Source organism: Parus major, chromosome 5 (genome assembly GCF_001522545.3).
Source record: "Parus major isolate Abel chromosome 5, Parus_major1.1, whole genome shotgun sequence".
Lineage (NCBI taxonomy): Eukaryota > Metazoa > Chordata > Aves > Passeriformes > Paridae > Parus > Parus major.
In genome coordinates this window covers 3,292,313-3,318,366 of record NC_031774.1, presented here as the reverse complement: position 1 = coordinate 3,318,366, position 26,054 = coordinate 3,292,313, and the positions used below count along the sequence as shown (strand labels likewise).

Sequence of the window (26,054 nt, the reverse complement as noted above, 5' to 3'; positions counted from 1 at the left end):
AATGTTACAGGCCAACACTGGACAGGCATTGCCCTTCATTTTACTCCTGCTGGGTGTATAGGGCAAATATTGTCATGATTCTTTGATGAACAGTATGGGTAAGCTCTGAGGCAGGTCCTCAGTTTCCTGCAGCTCTCTTAGGGCACTCAAATAAGTTTTCACAAAAACTTTAGCTGTGCAATTAATTTAGGCAATTCAAACCAAGTCCAATGACAAGACGAAAACTTCCTTCATGAAAGGCCTTCTATCTTCTACCACCATCAGGTATACACCAATTAAAATGTCTTCTGAAGCACTTACTGCAATATCCTAATGTGCAAATTTTCAAATGCTTTATCTGCATGTGTGTAGGGGAATTGGGCATTTCTTGTTGAAATCTAAAACATGAGATGTTACTTTGGTCTCCAGGGTGTGCCACCTATTTGGTGGAACATCTTAAGCCTCAACAACTGTGAGTCAAGCAGTTGAATATTCATATTACTTTGTTTTTTAAAATTACTGTAAAGGAGGTTATCAACTTTTTTATTTGAATGCTAATAAAAAACCATTTCTATAAACCTACAAAAAATAACAGTCACTTCTAGCTTAAGATAAACATGATAACATTTCAAGTATAAAGCTTTATCAGGAAAAGAAATACATTATTAAAAAGTGTATACATAAAATGAATATTCAACTGTGGCTGTAATAATGCTGTTTATTTCTACCCACTATAATCTAAAATGAGCCCATTGTTTTCTTCTGGTTTTCCTTCAGATGTAGGAAAGGACAAAGATACATATACAGATGATTCAGAACATGGGAATTATGATGCTCGTACAGATCAGTCATTGCTTATTCAAAATAAGCTCACCAGGCAGAAAACAGAACCTCGAACTAAATCATCTTTAAAGGTAATGGACACAAAATTCTATGAAATTCTATCAACTGTCAGAATGTGCTTAAATATTTTTAAAATGCAATTTTTAAAGCACTATATGTGTTGCAGCCTAAGTAAATAGGTGTCTCATGGTAAGAAATTTAGGTGGCTTCCAAATTGTTTGAAATGGTAAAACTTCTAAAATAATTTTAGTTAATGGTTTTAATTAACTTTTAATTAATTGTTTTAATTAATCATGAGCAGTGTGTTAAGTCTTAAATCACTTTCAGTTAGCATTTAACGAAGTTGTCATGAGCTGCTGTTGTGGGAACACAACTGCATAAAATTACTGAAATTAGTTTTGTTAAATTAAACTTGATATGCTTCAAAGAAGAAAACCTGAGAGAAAAAAGGTGTATTGTTGAAATTGGATACAAGGAGTGCAGAATTTATGGATCACAAGGTCATTTTTCAGAAACAAGAAGATAAAGAAGAGACTAAGTATGTGGGCTGGAAAGCCCCTCCTGAAAGAGAGATACTAAAATTATTAAAAATATGGACTAGTTAAGATGTGCAAAGAGAACTAAATAAGCAACAGGGGATAGAATATTAGTTAATGAAAGAGAATTATGTAATTTAGAACTAATGAACACTGATTTCTTTGTTTGCTAAAAATGTATAAATAGGTTATAAAGTTTTGTATCAATTTTTATTTGGAGGCTGGAATTTTGTTGGCAACACACACACCTCCTCACCAAGAATAAAGTAATGCCTTGCATGCTAACACTAAGAAGACAATGTTAGAGGATTTTACTTATCCTGATGATTTTGGAGGGTGTTAGTAACTATATTACAGTTTGAGTGACAGAATCAGTGAATGGAATTCTCTGTACTAAAATCAAGCAAAATGTTATAAAATCAAGTATTCTTACGTTTTTTATTGACTCATCTAAGAGGCAGTGGCCTTCTCTCTATAAATTTATATTGCACAGAATTTAGGATATAGGATTCTGAGCATGGGGTGGAATCCACGTTATCTGGGAGGCCTCAGAAATTTTGAGAGCGTAGAAGAACTATGTTCATGTAGCAAATGGTCAGTCAAGAGTGATCTAGTTGAGTATAAGATCCTTCTAAGCAGTATCAAAATGATATCTAGACACATTGAATGAAAGATAGAATTCACTTACATATATGTGAGTGTAGGAGTATTTCAGGAACCTCAGCTAAAGCCATCACATCTCACCATGCCAGATACATCTGGCATGCTATCTTGCTTAGTAATTACATAATTATACTATTCATTACGATGCATTTTTTCCAGCAGTTAATGCACTATAATGCCAAAGAATTATGATGGATTTTCTATTCAGAACGTGTATCCTTTTTTAAGTCATACTTTCAACTACGAGACCCTTAATTCTCCTCTCCATTAAGCATAATTGCCTGTATACATATGACAAATGCCTTAACCTCAAGAAGTTCTGAATAATTTTCTTCTTCACACACTGGAAATAGTGAATTCTGCAGCATAGGGTTTTTTACCAGTGATTCTGTGATTCTTGGTATGTGCCTGTATGCATCAGTAATCCTGTATTACAAATCTAGTAATGCTTGAATTACTGTAAGCTTCTATCCTGTGTGCACAGCACATGTGGCGTGTTCTTTATGAGACCATTATAGAGCTCTTTCATGGATTTTATCAGTCACTTTGTGATTTTAGCACTGAACGCATACTTCATTACTTATGTCATATAACAGTTCTAATGCTCATCACACTCATCATCATAACTACACTATTCTGGAACATAGGTAGGTGTGACCTCTGAGACTTCATTTCATAGGATGCTTTTAGAAAAAACTTTTATAGCAGTAGCTATCTAATAGTTTTTGAATAACCTTAGAGATAATTGTATTTACAGGTTGGAAATCTGTGACATGAAAATGAAACTTCAGGAATGACATGTATGAAATGTATGTCATATATATAACCTTTCCTGGGTTACATTTTCATGTCACAGATTTCCAACCTGTAAATAAAATTTCCTCTAGAAAGAAAGAAAGAAATTAAGCTTCAGATGGGGAGAGAAATAAGGAGATGCTTTAATAAGCTGAAATATTCTTTTGCTAAAACTATAGAGATGGACAATAGTGTTCTGAAAAACTCCTTTAATTTATGAAAGAGTATTTTGGGGGGAATAGAGTATTTCAAAGTGTGGATTTAAGCAAATGGTGAAGTAGTTGTGATCTTATGTGATGCTAGAACAGAAACAGAGAAGTGAGAGTTGTTGAAAATTTGTAGCCTTTAAGAGGCAAAGAGAAAACTTCTGTTTCCAGAGAGGCTCACAGAGACAGATGAAGAGAACTTTTGCCTTTGAATAACTCATCCTTAAAATGACACCCCTAGACCCATGACCTATGACACACCTCAGAGTGATGTGAAATGGGAGGAGAAAACTGATGGCAGAGTTTACCAGGTGGCTGCCATCAGAGAAATAGAAAACCATAGGAAAATGGTTTTCTTGTGAAAAACTCCATAGATTAGCAGAAGAGAACTTTTACTCTACAAAGACTGATGAAGAGACGATAGCAAAGTTAGGACTGTTTTAGCCACCAAGGTTTTTTTGTCTCTATGTTGTCATGTGAATGAGAGAATAGTTGGGTAGTGGGGAAAAAAGAGTTCTGGAAGTTTTATTCTGGTTTCTTATTCTTGTAGCTTTGTTAATAAACTTTCTTTATTCCTTTTAAGTTTTAAGCCTGTTTTGCTCTTGTTCTAATCCATATCTCACAGCAAGAAATAAGTAAGTTTTCTAGTGACTTTTTAGCTAATGCTTTAAAACCACAACACTTTTAAAGTTTAAAGAGGAGTTTCATGTTTGTATTAAATTTAAACAAAAATATGCTTTTTATGTCTCAGTCTTTGTATGTACTGACCTACTGGACAAATTGTTTCAGAGTTTAAGGACAGTCTTCTACAGGTGCATCTGGCTTTTTACTTTGACAATTCCTTTTATCACAGCACTACTCTGGAAACTTCCTTCTGCATTTAGAGGGACTGTTTTTGCAAATGAAGTGTTTTGGTTTAACCCCAGCTGGATTAAACCCAAAATTCAAAACACAGCCCTGTACCAGTTACTGTGAAGAAAATGAACTCTATCCCAGCCAAAGCCAGCACCTGAAGCAACCAAGCAGGATTCTTCTTCCCTTCATCTTTACCTGCTTCCACAGGAAAAAGGCAAGGGGAATTTAGATTAGTCTTATATTAAAAAGAAACACTACTCTTCTGCCTTTGGATTATTGTAGAAGTCTCTGTGGCAGTTAGTTTAAAAAACCTTAGGGAAACTTCTTCCCAAAATGGACACAAAGCTAGGAAAAGAATGCCTCTAATTCTTTCTGAGACTGCTGAAAGCACAGATTACTGCAGTACAGTGTTACAGCTGGTAAGTACTCTCACATATTTGAAATGTAAACTGATCTGTCACAATAAAAAAATCTCCTTAGTCTGACCAGATAATGAGAAACACCTTGGCCAGGAGTACAAGGATAAAAACATATTTTTCTTCTCTTCTTTTTAGTGTTTCTAATTTTGTCTTGTTTTGGAAGATTTGTATACTTGAGAGACTCAGGGAAAAATTGCTAAAAAATTTGTTTGCAGTTACTTCTTGCTGCCATGGTCTTTCTCAGCAATAACCTGCTTGAATACTTCAGCTCTAGTGAACATGTCTTGTGGGCATGATGAAAGCCAATACACATTTTTTTTTCAGGAATTATTTAGTTTTTCCAATTACATGCATGATACCTCCATAAATCTGGTTCTTGTTGCTGCATTTTAAAGCTTTGGAAAATCAGATAATTTTCTTATAGCAACCAGTTGCCAATGTATTCATCTACTTTTCTTGTTTCCACGATTATGATTTATAACTCATAGTTTCTTATAGTGTAGGTTGGTATCATTTTAGAATCCACAAATTTCATATTGAAAAATTGTGAGTCTCTCAGACCCATGAAAAAGCTGTCATCGTTATCAATCTCTGCCAACTCTTCATCACCAGCTGCTCGTGAAATTGCATAGAAAATACGACTTCATGTATGTGATTCTGCCAAGGGGTCTGACAAGGAAGAATGAGGCCAAGTGTCTGTTGAGCAAAAATTAGTAGTGTCTGCTTTGGGAAATGTAGAAAATGAGAATGTTCCTGAGTGGAAAGCTGATACTTGAAATGTTCCCTTAGGAAAGGGAAGCAGGCTTAAACAGACTTTATCACTTGAGTGGAAGGCAACATTTTTCCAGAGAAGCAGCAAAATAGCAGCCAATTCTTTACCTATTTCTATTACATGTATAGTGGCAAGATAGGAATATTTGAGGGATTACACTTCATTTCCTTCCATTCAATACATCACTGTTTCTCTCTTTGATCTAATAAATTTTGTATCTAGGTATTGCATTTTCCTATCTGGCAAGGTAAAGAAAGGATTTTTGGAACAAGGTTCACATTATTATCATCACTGTGCATTTAGGAACTATGAAGAAATGCTACCTATACAATAGCCTAATTTACTGCCTTTTTCTGGTAGTCCAAAATGCAGTCTAATAACACAGAAGAAAATAAAGCCTAAAAAAAATTATCACAAATAAAATAATTATCCCAGAATGGCAGGATGTGGTAAACTGCAGCAAAAGTTGACTTCATGTTTGTGCTTTTAGTGCTTGGCTCTCATTTCCTGTGAGATTTTGTTTAAAAAAAAAAAGCCAAAAAAAATCTCAGAAAATATTTCAGGAGATGCAGGGTAAGTAGCAAGTAAATGTAACCTAAAACCAAAAATGTTTGAAAATAAACATGTAAAGAAGAATTTTCAGTGGTTATTATGTGGTTAGTGGTTAGTATGCTTCTTAAGACCTCCCTATTAGACCTCAAGAACAAATAGAAGAGGTTAAATATTAAAAAGCCTCCTCCTATCTCCAAACATCCTTCATTGCTGCTCCCTCATATGGTAATATTGAACAGACCTCCTTTAAAAATTTTGCATATCACCTAACCCACTCCTTTCCTGAAGTCAAATATATTTTTCATAATATATACAAATGCATTTTTCACACTTACTCTGCAAGTCCGAGTAGAATATAAATGGAAAAAATGTCCTCTGTGAAGAAGCTAAAATAATTGCTAATCTTTTACTTTACTCATAAAAAGTTGAGCTGCAGTTTAATTAGGAGGGTCAGATATTTCTGGAAGTCTTTGTCTCAAAAAAAAAAGCTTTGTTCTGCACAGCAGTGTAGTCTCATAGAAATATGATAGCGTGGGTAATTATGGCAGCCTGTCATGTTGTCTTTGATGCCCAAGATAGTTTGCATGTCTTTGCATATGCAAATATGTCCCAAATTTTCTTTCCTAGGTTATTTGCACAATGCTAAACCAATATACACTTAAAATCATCAGCCTGTTTTTGAAATGGTTTATCCATTACCATGGATAATTTTGAAATAGTTTATCATTACAGACACAAAAAGATGAAGTCTAACTCAGATGTCTGCTTAGAAAATTTCACATAAAGCATGCCTTAGATTATTCTTAATCAGAGTATGTTTTTAAAATGTGAAAAATAGGTCCAGTACTATTTAAAAACACATCTAATTCCATATAACTTAAGAAGTCTATAAACTTATTGAGGTCCCAGCTTTGATTATTAAACATCCTGAAACAAAGCAGGCATTATTTAGGTATCCCGCTTTTGTTCATGGGAATAAATGCACTATAGTTAGCATCAGAGATGTATTTCTTTTCAGAAAATACTTAAGGTATAAGTTGAATCATAAGGTGGCATCCTTTGGCATGAATATTACTGAAGATGTTAATGCCAAGTTCATGGTAACAGTATTAGGGAGAAGTAGTAATCTAAATAAATGAGTTGGTTTTCATGAATCAGCCATTAATCTTTCAACCTCTTAGCATCTTGAAGAACAATAAATTACATTGGAAGAAAGTTTTCTTTTATAAGAGAAAACCATTCTACTCAGAGATAGAACAGGAAAGTTGTTCTTGTAGATTTCAGTTTCAGGTAGTTGCCATGCTGAAGAAATTACCAGATCAGACTTTACCTCTGTCAAAATTCCAGCTTTAGTTCTTCAAATTGTTTACATGGTTCCCTTTGTTCACACATGATTTAATAGCCCTGAATTAATCCATTGTTATCTCTGAAAGATCTCTTAAAAGCATGAAGAGGTACAGAAAACTGCTTTTCCTTGACACACCTCTGGTAACCAGTGTGTTTTTGCATTTGAAGTGTCTTTCTGCTCTTCTTACTCCTCTGTTCTGAGATGATTTTCCTTACAAATATACAGAGTGATAGTGTATATGTAACTGTGTGTTTGAGAGTATACATATACATAGATATATATGTATATGTGTGTGTATATGTACACATATATACACACACACATATATATATGACAATCCACACCGTCCTTTTTGGGCTCTAAGATACCATGCCAACATATAAATGTCATTTTATGGTGGTTTTTACAAATCTCTAAGTGTCAGCAGTACATCAGTGTTTCTGTGAGGAAGCTATTACATTTCAAAATCTGCTTAATTGTCCTTGCTCCTTCCTCTGTTTCCTGGTTCTACAACTTCTCCCTGTGTATTTGTCTCTAAAAGATGTTACTGGTGAGGTGGTGCTATGATGGAGTGGTGGTGTTGAGACTCACTGCTTTGATTCAGTACTTGCATTTCCAGTGGCTGAACCATTTTTTCTACTGGTAAATTCTTCCCTTCCCTTCTCAGAGTTTCCTTGGGAAAAAAAACTCGAGACACTTGAGTAAGTCTCTCTTTAGGATGTTACTTCGTTATTGGTAAGGGTTTAGTAAAATTATTTTTCTCTAGCACATTTAGCATCATAATTCATGAGCTGTCTTAGGAAGGAAATTAACTCTGTTCCAAACATCATCACCATGACATAAAAAAATTTTGGGGGAGAGAAATTTGCCAAATTTAGGGTGCATTTATAGAAGAAGACTCCTGAGGCCCAGCTGTGTACCCATCTATCTTTTATATCCCAGGCACCAGACTATTGGTATAATTACTTTCCTTTATATAATTTTACAAATGTAATCCAAATGACACCACCCACACAGAGGAAAGCTAAACTTCATTCTCTATACTGCAGAGACAAAATAAACATATTTTGCTGTGGGAGCTGAATTCTTGTGTAAGTTGTCACTTGTTTAAGTGAATGCTCCTGTTGCTGGTTCTGACTGACAGTTGATGTATTCTATGTTCGTACAAATGTGAAACTTTTTAATATTCTTTTTTGCTAAGTGAATAACATTCCTTGAAGCCAGAAGCTGAAACACAGTCTTCACTGTCTGAGCTACACCCCACAGTAAAAGTTGTTTCTCCCTGTTCTGGACAGTTCAGTCAGAGCAACCTGCTCTGGGCTGGGTCCCATGGGCTCTGTGCCTCCTGCCAGACCAGCACTTATGCTTTTATTGATGTTCTATTTATATATTTATTTAGATAACTACTGAATATGAGTGTAGTAGATGAAACTATTTTTTAAATGTGCTCTTAAGCAACTAACAAAGTAAATTGGCAGCAAACTACTAAGAGATGTTGGGAAAATACGGTCATCAGCCTCTGTGTTTATATGTACAGATATACAAAATATGTAGAAATCATGCTCATTTTCATTTCCATCTCTGGAACATTTCAGGAAACTGTAAAGCAAATAATAAAATATAATGATTAAAAGTCTTGTTCTCAGCTTTTCATTTAACATTTATGTGTGAAATAATGGTAATGAAAATTTTATATGTGAGACAAATGAGATACCATTTCTTTCATGTCAGACTTTATTAACTGGATGTTGTTAGTAGGTTAGAATATATCCATTTATTAAAATGAAGACATGTATAATCTAATAATGCAATGATTCCAAGGCTAAATTCATACTGAAGTATTTTATTATTTTCCTGAATAAAAATACCCTTTGTCACTATTTCAGCCACAGCCAATAATGACATGCATTTAAGCAGACATTAAGTTCATCAATCAAATAGGCTGAAGAAAAGAATCACAGGTTGGAATCTCAGTTGTGTGTATTTTTCACTGTATATAACAATGCCAACAAAATTTGGGATTCCTCAAATTGCTCTTTACCTCATCCCCTAGGATAAGTAACGCAACAAGAACTGCTAAAGGCTGTTTCCAAAAGTTGTTCAGTGGTCAGAAAAGTAGGGATTAACACTGCAAGCTTGAAAGGACAAAGGTGTCTTTGTATTGTGAAAGTGAATGTGTGGGAGTTTATCTTTTTGCTTTGACTTGAATGCTGTTAAGTGTGGCTGAATATTGAAATCTGACTTCAGTCTACAAAATAGTCTGGTTTATGTTATTAACATAATAAAATATTATATTATCCTATTTCAATGTATAGCATATGCGTAGTAGCATATTAGTATATTTTTATGTATTAGTATTTAATCTACATTCATATTTTATGTTAATAGTCATGTCTGACTAGCTAATTGTCAAATTTAGTAAAAAAGTCTGTTGTAAATGGAGGAGTGTACACGTTTGGGAAAAGAGGAATAGTGATTGCTTTAAACATAGTGATTTTTCATTTTTGTAATATAGCTTAGGGGTACAGTAAATTTAAGGGGATATTAGAGTAAAAAAGTTTCATCAATTTTATTAAAGTAATGATAAGTTTCTACACAGCTTAAGAAACTATACATATTTCATTGTAGAATTAGAGCCATGAAGCACCAAATAAAGCAAATTTGTCCCAAATTAAAAACAAAGAAGAGCAAAGCAGTTCTCCCAGAAATTAGATGTGGAAAATCCTTATCAGAGGTCTTTTGGGTTTTAAAAGATTGTATGGATTTGGGGGCTGATGGACAGTGTGTTACTGAAGTAACACATTGAAATGTGTTTTAATTTCATTGAAATTAAAGTTGCATAGAAATCTGAGCTGACATTGGCTGAACTCTGGGCAGGTGGTAGAGGGAAGTATTTTGTTTTTTAGTTACATGCTCTCTCCTAGGCAGTACCTTTAATGTATAAACAAATTAGAACCTTTCATAGTACTTTGAATGTACTTGATATTTAACTGTTTCATGGTTTAAGCTGCAAATATGTGAACAAGTGGATGGGAATTTTCTTAAAATCCATTAAAATGTAAACACCTATAGAGCTTTTGTCAGCTTTTAAGCCTTGCTGTTACGTTAGTTTTGAGGAGAGTTATCAGTGGTGGAATGAAGGTGAAATAAATGCTTCCAGCATATCCATTGTACCTTTGTGTGGTTCTCATTAACCTCTAAATTTACATAAGTAATGCATGTTGTTCACTATCTTAAACTTTTTACCCTTATAAGGTGGAAATCAAAGAAAACATAGTATTAAATTAGGATACAGTGAATACCATGTAATTTACTCTTATATTAATCTAAAATTTGCTCCTGTTTTGAGAATGGTTTCAACTCACTCTTAAGAAATATTTGTTTCTATGTATGGGGTGAAAAAAATGGTAGAAGTTTAATTTACAGATCAGAACAATAGAGACATAAAAGAAGTTGAAATTGTTACAATTACTGTATTCAGTTAATTACTTAAATTAACTGAGGAAAGAAAGATCCAGTAAATCAGATGCTCCCACTTAGTAAAAAGGGCATTGCTAATTAATTAGAATCTGAAAAATAGTTTATTGAAAAATCCCTCCATGTTGGCTAAATCCAAGGAATTTCTTTTTATACAATTGAATGGAAATATAAACTCTTTTTATTATATAGCTTTGGTAAATATTTGCATTGTACTTCCACCTGTTTTTTTTGCTTGAGCCAAAACTCCTTTTCCTAGGATAAATTGGTCAGTGTGTTTTGCCTTGTGTAAACCAGCAGAATGATAGTGGCAGTATTTTGAATTTTACACTTTCAGACTTCAAAGCAGAGTGTCATGTGATTTATTTAACTAACCACAAGCTATGAAGCAACTAAAACTCTTGACACATAATAAAAACAAGAAATTGCAGATCTATAATATCAAAGCCTCAGATAATAGTTTACTCCGATGCAAACAAGTGTGTAATAATTCTGCATAATGAATAAGCTTGACTGAAGTGGTACCTCACAGTCTCACGGCTGAAATTCTTCTATTTAAAAACTTTGAAAGAACAAGATGAAGTTAAATTGTAGAGTTTACTATCTGAACTATATTGCAGTACTCTAAAGGGAGTTTTTCAAAACAAATGAGTTTTCATGTGTGTAAATGTAAGAAAGCTTAACAGATGGATACTGTTTCAGAAAATCTGGAGGAGTAAGGTGGTGGAGAGGATGGAGAGGATAAGGGAATGTTGATTAGTCTTTTTATACACATTTTTCAGGTGAAACAGGAAATCTTAAACAGAGTAGAGGAGAATAAGGTCTTTGCACAAAATATTTCTTCTGATGCTTTTCTCCTTTTCTGGTCCTTTTTTCTGTTGAAAAAGGTGAAAGAATGGTTTAATGTATTGGTCTAAACCAGCAGATAAAGAATAAATGATCTGTGCCTGAATGCCCCCTGTACTAAAAGCTGGTTCCTTTTGTTTGGTATAGATAATACACCCTGACTAACATATTTAATTGAAATTACTGCTCCCTGTTGTCCTTTCATGTTATGGAGCTCCTTCAGATCAACTGAAAAAACCCAACTAAATCATCCGTACAAATCAACCATATAAATTCTTTTCCTGATACTTAATTGCTTAATTAATTACTATATTACTGCTAATACAGGTGGTCAGCATTGGTTGTGAATAGCACAGAAGTGAAACTAATGGTCCCAGTAGCATTAAAGTGAATCAGTCATGAAATCAGTGTAGTATAGGCCAGGCTCACTGCATGGATGTGGTTAAGTGGCTTTACTATTGCACTTCTCAACCCGTGGGGGTTGTTCACTGAAAATGGTCTGGGATGAACAGGGATAGAAGATTTCTTTCTACTGTCTTCACTGCTCATTGTGTCTTTAACACTGACCCCCAAAATTTCTGTTTGATGTTGATGAGTCTGAGGTCATATTTGGCTACTGTCATTAATCTGAGAAATAAAGCATGTTTTTCTAAGATTGAAGAAAATCAGATGTTTCAGAAATAAGGAAAGAAAGACTAGAAATAATAATCCAATGAAAAGTAGTAGAAGTGTATTACAAAAGGTAGATGTAGTTTGCAGCATGCCTGTACAGAAACTGAATGAGCAGAAAATGTATTAGAGAAGTTCCAGATCTCCCCTTTGGGGGAGTTTTGGCCAGGCTTTTTGTATCTGATTGTGCATAAAAGCAGCTCTGGTCTGGTTTTGTAAAATACTTGTACAGGAATCTGTATTTTGAATTAAAAATTGTTGAAGAGCAGATTGGTTGCTCATGTCTTGAACCTGAAAAAGTTTGTGTTTTAAAAACTTGCATATTCAAACTTGCACTTTTGAACCTTCAGTCTACTACCTCACCTTCAAATCTCTGCATCTTATGGATTTAGATAATTAAATCTGTAACATTATAAAAAATAATAAAAAATAATATTTTTACTACCATTCCCATTCAGAATTCTTAGAAGGGGTGACAGACCCTGTATTCATTGCACTAACAGTCTTGGTTGACACTCTCAACTACCTTAATTTGGATTTTAGATTTTATTTATCTGAATATGGAGAAAGATATTGAGGTGCTGGTGTGTGTTCTAAGAGGGAGCCAGGGCACAAGGAAGCTGGAGTTATGAGTTTGGAGAAAAGGAAGCTCAGGCAGAGTGTTACTGCTCTCTACAGATACCTGAAAGGAGGGTTTAGCCACATGGGGGTCAGTCTCTTACAAATAACAAGTGATAGGACAAGATAAAACATCCCCAAGTTAAACCAGGATGTGTTTAGATTGGCTGTTAGGGAAAATTTCTTCACTGTAGGGGTGGTTGAGCATTGGAACAGGCTGCACAGGGAGGTGGTGGAATCCCCATCCCTGGAGGTATTTAAAGATGTGTAATGTGACCCTTGGGGACATGGTGTAGTGCTGGGTGAATGCTTGGTCTCAATGATCTTAAAGGTCTGTGATTCTAAATTGAAGCTTAATGTACTTAATGTTCCCAGGTATAAGATGGTGCACTCCTTTGTAATGGTAGATGGTCTGAGACAGACTGGTTTTGTTTCTTATTTTGGGAGTTAAAAAAGCAGAGAAGGAGGAAGAATCTTGTTAGAATGCTTTAGGTTTTGCAGACTGAGGAGTTCTCAGAAGTGCTAAATGTGTAGAAAGCTGGCAGTGAAAGATGTGGGCGTAAGAAAAACATTTCACATAGAAGCAAGTGAGCTGTTATCCAGTATTTATAATGCTGATATCATGCACTGATACATGGTTCTATTTATGCATAGAGAGTGTCCCTACTGGGTATAACTCTGAGTATTATAAATTTCATATCTAAATAATCCAAATGGGAGTCCTTTCTTCTCTCTAAAGCTACCTGAAATGAGATTGTATCATGATGGGGGTTAGCTTCTTCTACCAGTCAACAGGACAAGAGGAAATGGCCTCAAATTGCACCGGGGAGTCCACTCAGATTGGACATCAGGAAGAACTTTTTCACTGAAAGGATTAAGTTAAGCATTGGAACAGGCTGCCCTGGGAGGTGGTAGAGTCACCATCTCTGGAAGTGTTCAAGACATGACTGGATGTGGCCCTTAGTGCTGTGATTTAGTTGTCAAGGTGGTGTTTGGTTGGTCTCAATCATCTTGGATGTCCATCCTAACCTAAGGATTCTATGATTCTGTAGTCTGTCACCCGTTGGTTTGGCTTCTGTTCTGAATCATGCAAAGCACAGAGTGCAAAAATAGCTTGCTTTAGCAGCAGCAGCAGCATGCAAAGCAGGGTTTTCCATATCAAGGTCAGGTAATTCCTTGTCTTTGCAAGCATGGTGGGAAGGAAGTAATCAAGATTTAAACATTACTAACATGGTATTGAAAAAGCACTTCAACTAGACTATCCATGCAACCATTCTGATCAATAGCATTTATTTTTTAATTTTTTAGATTTATGTCCATCTTGGAAAAAATACAAATATGTTCATTCTATAAAATTTGGACAATTATAGAGCTGAGAAAATTAATTTAATTGACTTGAATTTATTTTTTCTTTTTAATTCCTGCTTGAAAGTAGGGATTAACAACAGTTCATATCAATACACACCATACAAGAGTTTTAAGGTTTTTGCACAGCTGAAATAACTGGAATATGGGCTCTGTGAAGCCATTTTATTTTGTTTTGTTCTAATTAATTTACAGTCCTGAGCAACTGATGCATATCACTTTTTGTTCTGAATTTGATGCATATTCCTCCTTCAGATATGTGGATATTTCCATGGTTTAGGAAGTGCTGTGTTATATACAGTTCATGATGGGGCTCTTCATCTTTATAGGTGCTATATTTAGAGTATTTTTCTTTTAATGTTTGCTAGAGTGATGCCATGGTATCATCAGGACTCTTCTTCAAAGATGGCAAAAAGCGCATTGACTACATCTTGGTTTACAAGAAATCAAGTCCACAGGTAGAAAAAAGAAGCACATTTGAGAAGAATTTGAGAGCAGAAGGGCTGATGTTAGAACGAGAGGTGAGTCCTGTAGCTTATGTGGCATAAAAAACCCTTTATAATAGTATCATACTTTACTGAACTGACAAAAGATTCCAGACACAATTACAAGCCTTTCGAGTCAGGCTGCTCCCATCACCTGCTTAACTGTATTAAACTAATAAAAAGAATATTTTCATAGCGTGTGTTTAAAATTATTTGGGAATACAAAAGATAAAGAAGATAAAGAAGGTACACAGAAGTGTAGTGCAGTACAAATGGAAAAGTTCCAGCTTCTCACACTTGCAGAACAGAAGAAGCTTCAGTAACCCATGTTGCTGCTTTAATACATAACCTCTGTGTCTTTCAGCAGAATGCCTGATGTTAAATGTCTCACTGTTTTTCAAGGGGTTAGGGTTGACACTGTTCTGGTTAACCCATGGCTAGTAATAGTAGTATTAGTATAAAAAATGAAAGAAAATAGAGCCAGGGAAAGGGAAACAGCCTTGGATTTTTGCTGTCTCAAAAATTACTTTAAGAACAGGTATATATTTAGTTTATTCTGATGTAAGCTCCTATTGTTCATGTATGTTTTGTTTTGATTTTTCATCTCAGTAGAATTGTAATACATGTTCTGTGTTTAAGCAATGAGCTTGCAAGATATAGCTCACAATATATAGCATGTTGAATATTCATAAATAACTAACCTGACCAAAATATGGTTTTAAGGCTTTTAGGAATTGTTACAGTACAGTAGTAAAAATATCTGTTTTTCTTCCAATTTGAATAAATAGTGAAATCTTCCCTTTTGTCAGTCCAGAATTATTGACATTCAGAAACAAATGGTTTTATAAGACCTGAAATGTTTTGTTTTCCACAAGTATTTTATTTTAGCCACATCTTTTGAGGAAGTAAAATATTTGAGCTAGTAGTTTGGAACTGTGATATGACTTGATGGAACTGGTTGGTAAAATTGTAAACATTTAAAGTGTTATTAACACTTTAACTACATTTTCTTTTACCTTTACTTACCAAACCTTGCAAACTCAAGTTTTTGGAGGCTTTAATCAGACTCAACTCAAGTATCAAAATATCTAGTTATAAAATCTCAAGCAAATACATCTGGGGGAAAGGTGGGGAACTGAAGTGTTCATAAGAGATGAATATAGAAATCTGTAAGGCTGAAACTCTTGTTTTATGTGCAAATAAATCAGTGATGAAAAACATTTGTGTAGAGTACATATTGTGATTTTATCAATAAAACATCTCAGTTCATGCACATTTAATAGTTCCCAGCAGATATCTCAATTACTAAACCATTCCCTTGAGTTACCATTTTGGCAGAGTGCAGCCTTCTCTCATCTCTTCTCATGTCTCTAGCAGCTGACCACACTTCTCCTTTAATTGGAGACACACAGAATGGTCTACACCCTGCTTACCTAAGGTGATTTTTTTTTAGATTTAAAATTAATTCTATGTAAAATTTATTCCATGTAAAAAGGTGTTGCATAAAGTCTTTACTTATGTTCATGACCAAAGATCTTTCCCTACAGATTCCTTTTGTCCCACTAATCTACACATACTACAGAGTTTGTAAGGGAAAAAAGGTTAATGATTTTCCTTTGTCCAGAAGAGCACTTATTTTCAGAGCTGCATGCCCAATTTGGGCCTAAAATTAGAATTTGACCATGAAGAATGCTTCTAGAAGGGTGCTTGCTATAGGTTTAAATTATTAATATGTATTTGCATGTTACTGCTCTTTACAGCCAGCTGTTACCAACAGTGATATCATGTTTGTTAAAATTCACTGTCCATGGGAGACATTGTGCAAATATGCAGAAAGAATGAACATCAGGATGCCTTTCAGGTATTGTGGAAACTATTTTATGAAACCTATAATTTAGTGATTCATATTAAAAGCTCATTGCTTATTTAAGTCTAAAATGCAGTCTTTACTGTAGCCAGGCATGCTCATATTTATTTTAGTGATGTGATAGGGAGAGAGGAGAAATAAATAGTAAGTCCTGTTCTTTCCTCATTTTCACACAGTACTCTGTGTTACTTGTTTTCAAACTTGCCTTCTAAATCAAAGCATATGTCTTTTAGAAAACAGTAGTTCACACATTGTTTTGGATGTTCCTGGCAGAGTTTCAGATATTCTCCATCTGAGCTCGATCAGATAATAAACTCCCCCATGATTTTAGAGTTTTTCTTAAGTCTTACTGAGATGCAAGTGAAATGACAGAAAAATCTAGTGTCTTCTATGTCTCCAATATAACACATATTGTCACAATTTGAGTAAAATTAGGTCCAGTAGCTTTCTTTAGGAAGAATAATGACTGAACTGAGTTCCTTGCCTGAATGCAGAACAAGTCCTATTGTATGCTTCTGCAATAAATATTTGCTATCAATTTGTGGGACAGGTTAATATTTCCTGCAACAATACATGAGTCTTTAAAAGAGAAAATGTGCATTTTCAAACTGGTTAATAATATTTTTAGAGAGAGAGAAGAGCATATACTGTGCTAACTAGATGCTAAAGTTGTGTGACTCGTGGAAAATGCCCTTGCAGCACTTTTTTCTCACTCAAACTTGCCAAGTGCTCAATGTTTTATGCTGTTGGCAGTGTGGCTCTCTTGCACTGATCCTAAGACAGAAACAGTGATTGTGAAGCATCCATTGCTCAAATCTTGCTCCACATACCTAGTTCTGTAATGAGTTTTCACATCATGCCATTAAGCCTTCAAAATAAGCTTTTTTCCATAAAAAAAAATGTTTCCTGTAACAGTCATCTTCCATATGTTTAAGGATATTATTATAGTGCTATTTGAGCTTATCTCGTTCAAAAAAATATTTATCAGTATATTAAATATAGAAGTGTTTATGCATGGGTATACACACATAAATAATCTAAATTCCAATTAAAAAATATTTTTTCTTTTGATACATTAATTCACAAAATTGTGTTTTAGAAATGGTTTGAATTCTTCATAATTTTAGTTACTTCATAGATGCATAGTGCTCTCAGAACAAAAAAGGCTGACTTTTGCAATCCTCGTTTCAAATAAATCCAGATTTATTTGGAAGGCATTCTAGGTCATGTTTGTTTGTTATATTATTAAATGACATGTAAATATATTCTCTTTAGTATTTCCCAAAAGTGTGTTTATTCCTGGACTGTTGCCTTAGCTTCTTTTTACCCAATTCATTTCAGTAAACCACAAGTAGATAAAATACTAAATTTTGCTATTTCACCTTTTTGGTAGTTTTGCTGTGCAATGAAATACATATATTGGGGAAGAAATTTTTCCACCTGTACCTCAATAATAGAACTATGAGAAACAGTAAATTGGTCAACATTTCTATAATGTTTAAAAATATTTTAATAGAAATTGAGATGAAATTGCAGTTTAAAACTTGTGTGAATATTTCAGTATATTTCTTGAATTTCTATACCTTTTAAAACAGAAGACTCAACACAATTCTGTTATGAACACAAACTGGATGTAGCAGAACTGAAGGACAGTCTGCCCTATTTTGCCAGCAGCCTTTCTAAAGTGTCTCCCACAGGAGATGAGCAGTTTTTCATTATACCTTCTCCATTTACAGAGGGCTGTGCTTTAGAAACTTGCTGAGACAGAGTTCAGGTCTTCATCTTTGTTCATATTTACCCAAATGGCTTTTTCATGGGTAATTTCTCATGGATATATTAATATTAATATCAAGATCAATATTAATATTAATATAATATTTATATTTATATTTATATTTATATTTATATTTATATTTATATTTATTTTTCATGGATAATAAAAAAATACATATCTATAATCCTCTATCAGCATTCTGTAACCACACCTCGTATAATTTAATTATGTATCCTTTTAAAAACACTTGTGTTTAGAGTGTTGAACTTGCTTTTTTCAATGAAACCTTTCCTACCTGGATGGTGTACTGTTTTCCTGAGGTAACCTCAAATGATCCAATTCTCCCACAATTAATGGTTACTCAGTGAACTAGAGTATCTTCCTCCCAAAAATTTTTAGGTCATCCTTAGGTAGATTTAAGTAGGCCTAAGAGGAGGAGAGTGTTGGACTTGATGTTCTTTGTGAGTCCCTTCTTACTTGAAATATTCTGTAATTCTAAAAAGCAAATTTTTTCTCTTTGGCTTTATCTGTTTTATCAGTGGTTTCTGACTGGTTCTAATATATAGTTAGAGGACAGATAACCTTCCCTGCAGTATTTTAATGGAGTATACCCATTTGCTCTTGCAGTCTTGCAAAATTTTGACTTTTAGTTATGGTCACTATAAAATATACCATATGCCAATATCATATATGAATAGCACACGAAGAATTAAATTCAAATTTCTTGGTTTCATTTTGCTCAATCAAGGAATCTAAACAAAATCAACAGAATTATTATCACACTAGTTACTTCCCTCTGTTTCTGAAAGGTAAAAATACTTCTGAGATTCACCTACAGCCCCAGAACTGTTTTAGCATTGCATTATACCAAAATGTGTTAGCAGATATATATATATCATACAGGTAACATAGATGGAATCTCAGTGTTTCAATTGCAGAAGGAAATTTTTTTAAAATTTCTGTAGACAGTGTGTAGTAATCATTATTGTCTTGTATATAAGGCTGATTTTGCAATGCTACTTTATTTGGAAGCATATATATGATTTCAAACAGGGTTTGCATAAGCATCAAAGTTAAATCATGACTGAATTACAATTTTTTAGCTTTTATAGGTACTTTTGCTAAGGACATGGTCTGTCAATAGAAATACAACTACTGTATGTTTCCAGAACTGAGACAAAGCTTTAATTTTATTTGTCTACAAGTATCTTGTGGCACATAATTATTACTGTTTCTGTAATTTAGTGAACTCCATCTGTACAAAAAAAAATAAGGTAACTGAAGGGAATTAAAGAAGGCTTTTGTTAAAAAAAATAGTCTGAAAACCCTTTAATAACACTTCATTGCTCCATTTACAGTTCTGCCTAGCAGAACCAAGTGTCAGGCTGCCAACAGTCTGCAGATTGGTAGATATATAATTTTCCAATGGCCATGTATTTTCCAGGCAATGTGTCTTTCACCGTCTTTTTAATGCATTAATTTCAGTGGATCTTCAATGCCAGTAATGTACTTTAATAAATCTCAAATACTGCCCAGGTGTGCAGTTGCAGATCTTGCTAAGTCTTGAGGGATCTGCAATATCAAGGCATTTGTGTGGTTAAAATGTGATGTGAAATTATGGGAGGAGGCCAGAAAACCTGAAATTAGATATGGAAAATAGAACCATGCAGCAAATATGTCTCCATTTAGTTTCAAAACAACTGATCTCAGAAGACTTTACTGGGAATTTCTGGTCTTGTTTCTCTTAAGTGTCTACAACCAGTGAAAGGTGGAGAGAAAAGAACTGTTCAGTGACTTATTGATTAGCTATCATTATTGTCAGTAGCTACAAACCTAAAATGTAATTTTAAAACAAAGGTAAAACTGTAAAAATGTTAAACCATGTTATTGTAGTGACTTATTCTATTTCAGTTGCCTTTTTAAAGTGTATTTCACCATTTTGTCTATGAAAATGTTATGTTTTAAAATGTCTAGCATTCTTTTTTAATGTGTATGTCCTTTTCAGCTGTCTCCTGCTTGATTAATCTCAGCTGATTTTTGCTTTTCTTTCAGGAAAAAATGTTATTACACTGACTGGAGGAGCAAAACCATGGGCAGGTTGGTGGGTGATATGTAGCTTCTAATTTTGTCAGATAGCCACCCTGCTAAAGAAAACCCATTTGCAGTTGTAAATTTATCCATGAAACTTGGAAAATAAGATTTATTTTCCTGAAACCTCAAAATATGTCAGCTCAAAGTGTTAAAATATTCATCCATAACAAGGTGCAGTACTTTAAAGCTTTGCCAGTTCTCTGTTTAGAGATGTAAAAATATTTATACCAGGGAAAGAAAAAAAACAACCCCAAAAAAACCACCAAACTGAAAACTTTATCCTCACAGCAATGATTTTATACCAGATCTACCTCTGCCTTTATATCTGCTGACACAAAAGCATACTTCTTTAGCATGAAGGATACTTTTGAGTGTATTTCTCAGATTCTGGCAGTCAGCTTTTTCCTTAGATATGCAAACGTACATTTTCTCCTGTGTGTCCTCATCATCAGGAACAAATCAATACCACATGCTGAAGGCTGCTTTGAATTTTTATTTTCTGGCTGAGAGAATAACTTGCAAAACTCCTTTGTAGCTTGCTGCTGCTGCTGTTAGTATTTTTGTCAGGCAGCAGAAGGGCACAAGAGGCTCTAGGGGCAGGTGAGAGGAGCCTGGGAGTGCTAGGGAGTGAGAATGGGGGATGCTGAGCTGTAGCTACTACCCATCACTTTAGTCAGATGAAATTATATCTTGTAAATCTGAATCCCTGGCGGAAAAGATACATGAAAATATTTCACATGAGGGAAATCTCCTGGAAGAGTTCCCTGTTTTCTTGAGAAGGATCTTGAGATGAGATTGCTTTTGATTTAGGTTCCCTTATTGTTACTTTAGATGATAAGGAGCTCTCATTTCTCTGGGACAGTTTAGAGAGTCTCAACAGTTTCCAAGACGATCAGCTAGCGGCAACAGAATGTTGAATGGTAAAGTGAGAAAACTTTAAACACATAAACTAATAAAATATGTTGAAATAAACCAATTTATAACATAGATTTACAACTGTGTTTTGTCCTCTTCCTGGTTTACATGCTTGCTCCATTTTACATGCATTATGAAAAGTCTAAGTGATATGCTTTTAATAAAAGGTAAAATCAACAAGCTTTATTTCAAAATTGTCTTATTTCATCTATAAACCATCTGGTGAGTCCTGGATATTACATAAATACTGTTTTCCTTATTTAGAGGGACAGATGTCTGAGAGATGCAACTTAAGTTGCAAAGTACCTGAGAATTGAGTATTAAGTAATTTTCATGCCAGATTGATTTTGTATTTGAGATAAATGCTTTTACCTGTGATTTCCTTTGAGTATGAATATTTTTCTGCATATATTTTATGGCACTTTATATAATTAAGTGCACAAAGGAATTGTGTGAAACAGAAGAAATAAAGAAAGAAGCTATATTTAAAATTGAAAGCTAACTCTTAAAACTGCTGACATACACATAGCATGCATACTTTAACATCTACAACTGTCATTGTTACCTTGCATCTTAAAACCTTTCAAACTTAACTACTCTGTGGTTTATTCAATCTCTTATTAAAATTTCTAAGTTGAGTTTATATGAGCTACAATGAAGAACTGTATTAAAATTCTTGTATATCAAAACATTAAGGTTATAAAGTTTCTATAATTTAGGAATATCAAGTAACCCTAGTATATTAAACCTCCTGTGACATGTACACTTCTCTAACTTTGTTGATACAGTTATATGATAGATATATATGTATCTATAAATGTTCTTTAAAAGGTCTGCAAAAGATTATTAGGTGCATCAATGAAAGGACAAGGAAAATGTAATACTTAATTTCTTTTACATGGTATCTATGTGGTGTCTTTCTATTTATTTATCCACCTTTTAAAAAGCCCATACATTGTATTTTATTCTATGAAGCTTGATTTCTATCCATAGAATCACACTATAGAAATAAATTTGTCATATTCATTATGAGCAATATTTGGAAAGCCTTCTTCTTCTCAAAAGAAAAGTACAAGTAAATAGGGTAGGTATCAAAAACTGTCTGAACTCTCAGATTGAAGACTGAATAATCTAGTAAAACTGTCTTGTAATTGCCACATTCAGCCTGCTGATTTCATGCTGGTGAAGGATGGCATCAAGGAAAAGAAAATGGAAAGATAGTTGTCTTAGTATGCAACTTCACTCTGCCCACTAAAATGTTAAAATCACTTAATACTTCTAGGGACAGAGAACCAAAAATGACTTTGTTTGGCACCTGACCTGGAGTAATTTTGCTTTGCAAAACGACATTTAAAATCTCTTAGATTTCAGTCTGCATGCTGAAGTGAAATTGCTGATATAATTCCATTAAACAGAGGCATTATAATTTTCTTCTTTTTTTTATTGATGATTGTTTCTGTATGTTGAATCTGTCAACCCTAACCTGCTTCCCATTAGAGCACTTGGAAACACACCGTGCCCATGTAAATTGGTGGCATATAGTTGACACTTCTGGCCAGTCTTGAGAGACACAAACACCAAGCAAATTACTGGGTGATGATTGCTGTCAAAACTCCCTAACATGACTGGTGAAGTTGCTTTATTCTGGTATCTCATACCATGAGTTTAGTCATCTAATGCCGAGATAATCTATATACGGTGTTCCTTTGCATTGCAGTCCTGGATAAATGTAATCTACAAGGATTTTTGGATGAACTTGTTCTGCAAAAAAATATTAACCAACCAAATAAATCAGAAGGGTACAACTGAGAATCAAAGTTGAACAAAGCTGAAATTATGAATGTCTTCATAAAATATTAAATTGTACAGCTAAAAATGAAACACACATGAATTTCAGAGTAGTAGCCCTTGGTCCAAGGTGCCTGGTGGTATTCCAGTAGCACCAGCTGGAGTGGTTTCAATAAAAGCATACCTGAAGCAGTCTCCCATACCACTGGGACATTTTTTTATCTCATTGCCTGAACTACTGACTTCCCCAGACCAGCCCTCTCTGCTTTTACTGTTACTAAATAAGCTGTATTGAATAGATTAAGTCAGGGATCTGTTTAAACTGCTACTTTTAACCTAGAAAGCCACTCTGAGTAAAAATGCTAATACTCAGTCCTATGATTTAGGCAAAAAATTGTATTTAAAGGCAAGCTCCATGAAAATTCAGTTTCTTCTTCAACAGTAAATAGCATAATAAAAAATGTCTCTCTTGTTGGATCATTTTTATACATTTCTGAGTTGCAATATTCTATGCTCTCTAGCACTAAAGGCACTACATTTTGTCTCAGAAGAGAAACTGCAAATGTTATGTGGACACAAACATTAATTTATTCCAGTGCTGCTTTTCAAGTTAAAAGAAGCAGCCATGAATTTAAAACAAGAGCTATCTTCTTTAACATAATATTTATCTACTATTTTTTAGATTATTGTATGGGAGAAATGATCAAGACTTAACCAGTAAGATCCCATAACCAATTTTAAAGTACTTTAATAATATAAAAACCTGAAATTAGATACATTGTTTTTCTTTTCTTTCTGATGCATCTGCATATTTTCCTCATTAAAAAAAGGATTCTGGATTTTGACTAAAAAGTCAGCAAATGTACAACAGAAAAAAATGTTCAAGAGAAGAAAGGGGAAACCTCACTTTTATAAACTGTACTAAGAGAACTTTCACTGGAACTAATAAAGATAATCAACTCACTAAGGTATTATTAAGGAGACACTTAAGGAATCCTTAAGTGACTTAAGACACTTAAGGAATGTGAACTGTGTTCTGTGTTTCAATTTCATGCACATATTATTTTCTTTTGCTTATAATGGTTGGTGTTGAACACAAGTGGTGTCCCTCAAGTACAGCATCAGTCACAACAGAATGTGCACCAATACCTTGCAATATATAGCAAGAAGAAAATTTTGATTATTTTAAATGTAACTCTAAAATCCTTCTCCTACATTTGGCTGAAATTTATATCTGTGTGAAATAGGAGTAGAATGTTTTTGCTGGTGTTGATAACAAGAAGTGCATTTTCACAAGGGTTGCTTTGTTGCCTGAGAGGAATTTACTGTATCATCACTTACTACACTTCATTATGAACATTATGAAATTATGTTCATTCACATTATGAAATATTATTAACATTATGAAATATAGCTTTTTATTATGGGTATTATGAAATGTGTAGCTGTGCTTCTGTTTAGCACAGGCAATGAAGTATTCAGGGGAAAAAAATTGTTGCTTAGTTTTACACTTCTTGTGGATATAAAACATAAATAATATATATGCTTTTTATATCATGCATATATATTCATTGAGTAGAATCCAAATTCCACTGGAAAAAAATGCTATTTAGGGAATGTTTTTCTCAAATTTAGACTTTTTCTGAATCTCTGATATGCTTATTGTGTCATGATTTGTATTTATTGTGTCAGCATTTGTTTTATTTGAGATCTACTCCTTAAATAACCATGTTGCATTGTAGTTGCATATGAAAAAATATAGGTGAGCAAAGAGTACAAAATTGAAGTGAGCATTTGCTTGAAAATTAACTGCACTTGACTAGATTTCCCAGTGTATAAATGATATCCTGAGACATCATTTAGGCAAGGTACCAGTAGACAAAATAAAATAAAAATTATAATAAAAAATTATAATTAAATTGAAGATACAACATTGATGTTGTTTGTGTTTCGTAGTATCAATTTTTAGGAATCTGGTGGAAGCCATATCTGGGTGGGTTTTTTGCCTAAATACTACATAACCATTTTGGTGTAATGTATCCTTTGTTTTATTTGATATTTAGGTGTACAGTTTCATAAGGCAATATCAGCTCTTGGATTTTTATGAAAATTTTGCAGGGGAAAACTTTGTTGCAATCTGAAAAACATAATCTGATCCTTAGTACTCTCAAGTTTACTTAAAAATTTTATGAATTTTAGTGTCCACATTGCCAGGCAAGAGAGCAAGGAGGATTTTCACTTGCTTTATTCAGTGTGGTTAGGTCTGTTCTTGACTGAAGCTGAAGCATCCACAATTCTGCCAGGTGAACTACCTTGGAGAATTTATTTCTCCAGACTCAATACTGCAGTCCCATTTTGAGCCATAATCCCACTAATTTTAGGATGAGTTTTACTCAAGTAAAGTGCTCAAGATGGATTGCAAATAAATATTGTTCATTTTGCTTTTAAACACCTTATTTTATTTGCTAAATGTGGAATTTTCCAACTTTCACTTAATTTCATTTTGGGTATGATTTCACTAAATATGCAATGCTGGAGATAGAAACAACCAGGAGTTGAGAGCATGTAAATCTGACTTCTTATTGTCTCAGTTTGCAGAGAAATATTAGAGAGCTGAAAAGTTGGTTGCCAAGAAATCCGATGAAGCTGGATAAGGAGGCGCTGCCTGATCTGGAGGAAACAGATTGTTACACAGCGCCCTTCAGCCGTGCACGAATCCACCAGTAAGTGCTGGCACTGGAAAAACAGTGCCAGAGACCACAAGGATTTTCTGTTTTCTCACTTCTAAGCAAGTGCCATAGAGGTGGCTGCTAACAGATGGTCAGTGGCAATAGCAAGTATCATATTTGATGTTACTCTCTCAAAGTGAAAATCTGCTCTGTGTAAATTGCTATTTGATGGCCACTCAGTAACATAATCTGAAAATTGACTGAAAAAGTGAATGTTGCCATTTTAGTTTAGAAGTTTTTTGATTTTGTTTCCCTTACATTACAAAATGCAAGTTACTTGCTCAAGTTTTCTATGCTTATTACTTATTTTACTTAGGCAAAACCTGATGCAGCTGTTGAGATTCAGAACACCAAATTTTTGGAAGCAAGCTAAAACCAGTGATGATTTTTCTCTCTTATCAGAAATGCATTTAAAAAGGTCTTTTGCCTCTGAAAATACAAATATATATACAGTGAAGCTAT

At 34.0% G+C, this 26,054-nt stretch overlaps 1 protein-coding gene across 3 annotated transcripts in view; it reads left to right on the top strand.

Annotated features, from left to right (window-relative positions):
- Positions 1-26,054, top strand: part of ANO3 (anoctamin 3) — a 157,956-nt gene that overhangs the window by 82,124 nt on the left and 49,778 nt on the right. For 2 of the 3 annotated variants that reach the window (XM_015630780.3, XM_015630781.2), the window contains exons 4-8: positions 757-893; positions 14,312-14,464; positions 16,189-16,289; positions 20,122-20,166; positions 25,455-25,586. In XM_015630780.3, the coding sequence (XP_015486266.1) occupies positions 757-893; positions 14,312-14,464; positions 16,189-16,289; positions 20,122-20,166; positions 25,455-25,586 (568 nt within the window). The remainder of the gene's footprint in view (positions 1-756; positions 894-14,311; positions 14,465-16,188; positions 16,290-20,121; positions 20,167-25,454; positions 25,587-26,054) is intronic. The other variant, XM_015630782.2, reaches the window with a different exon arrangement.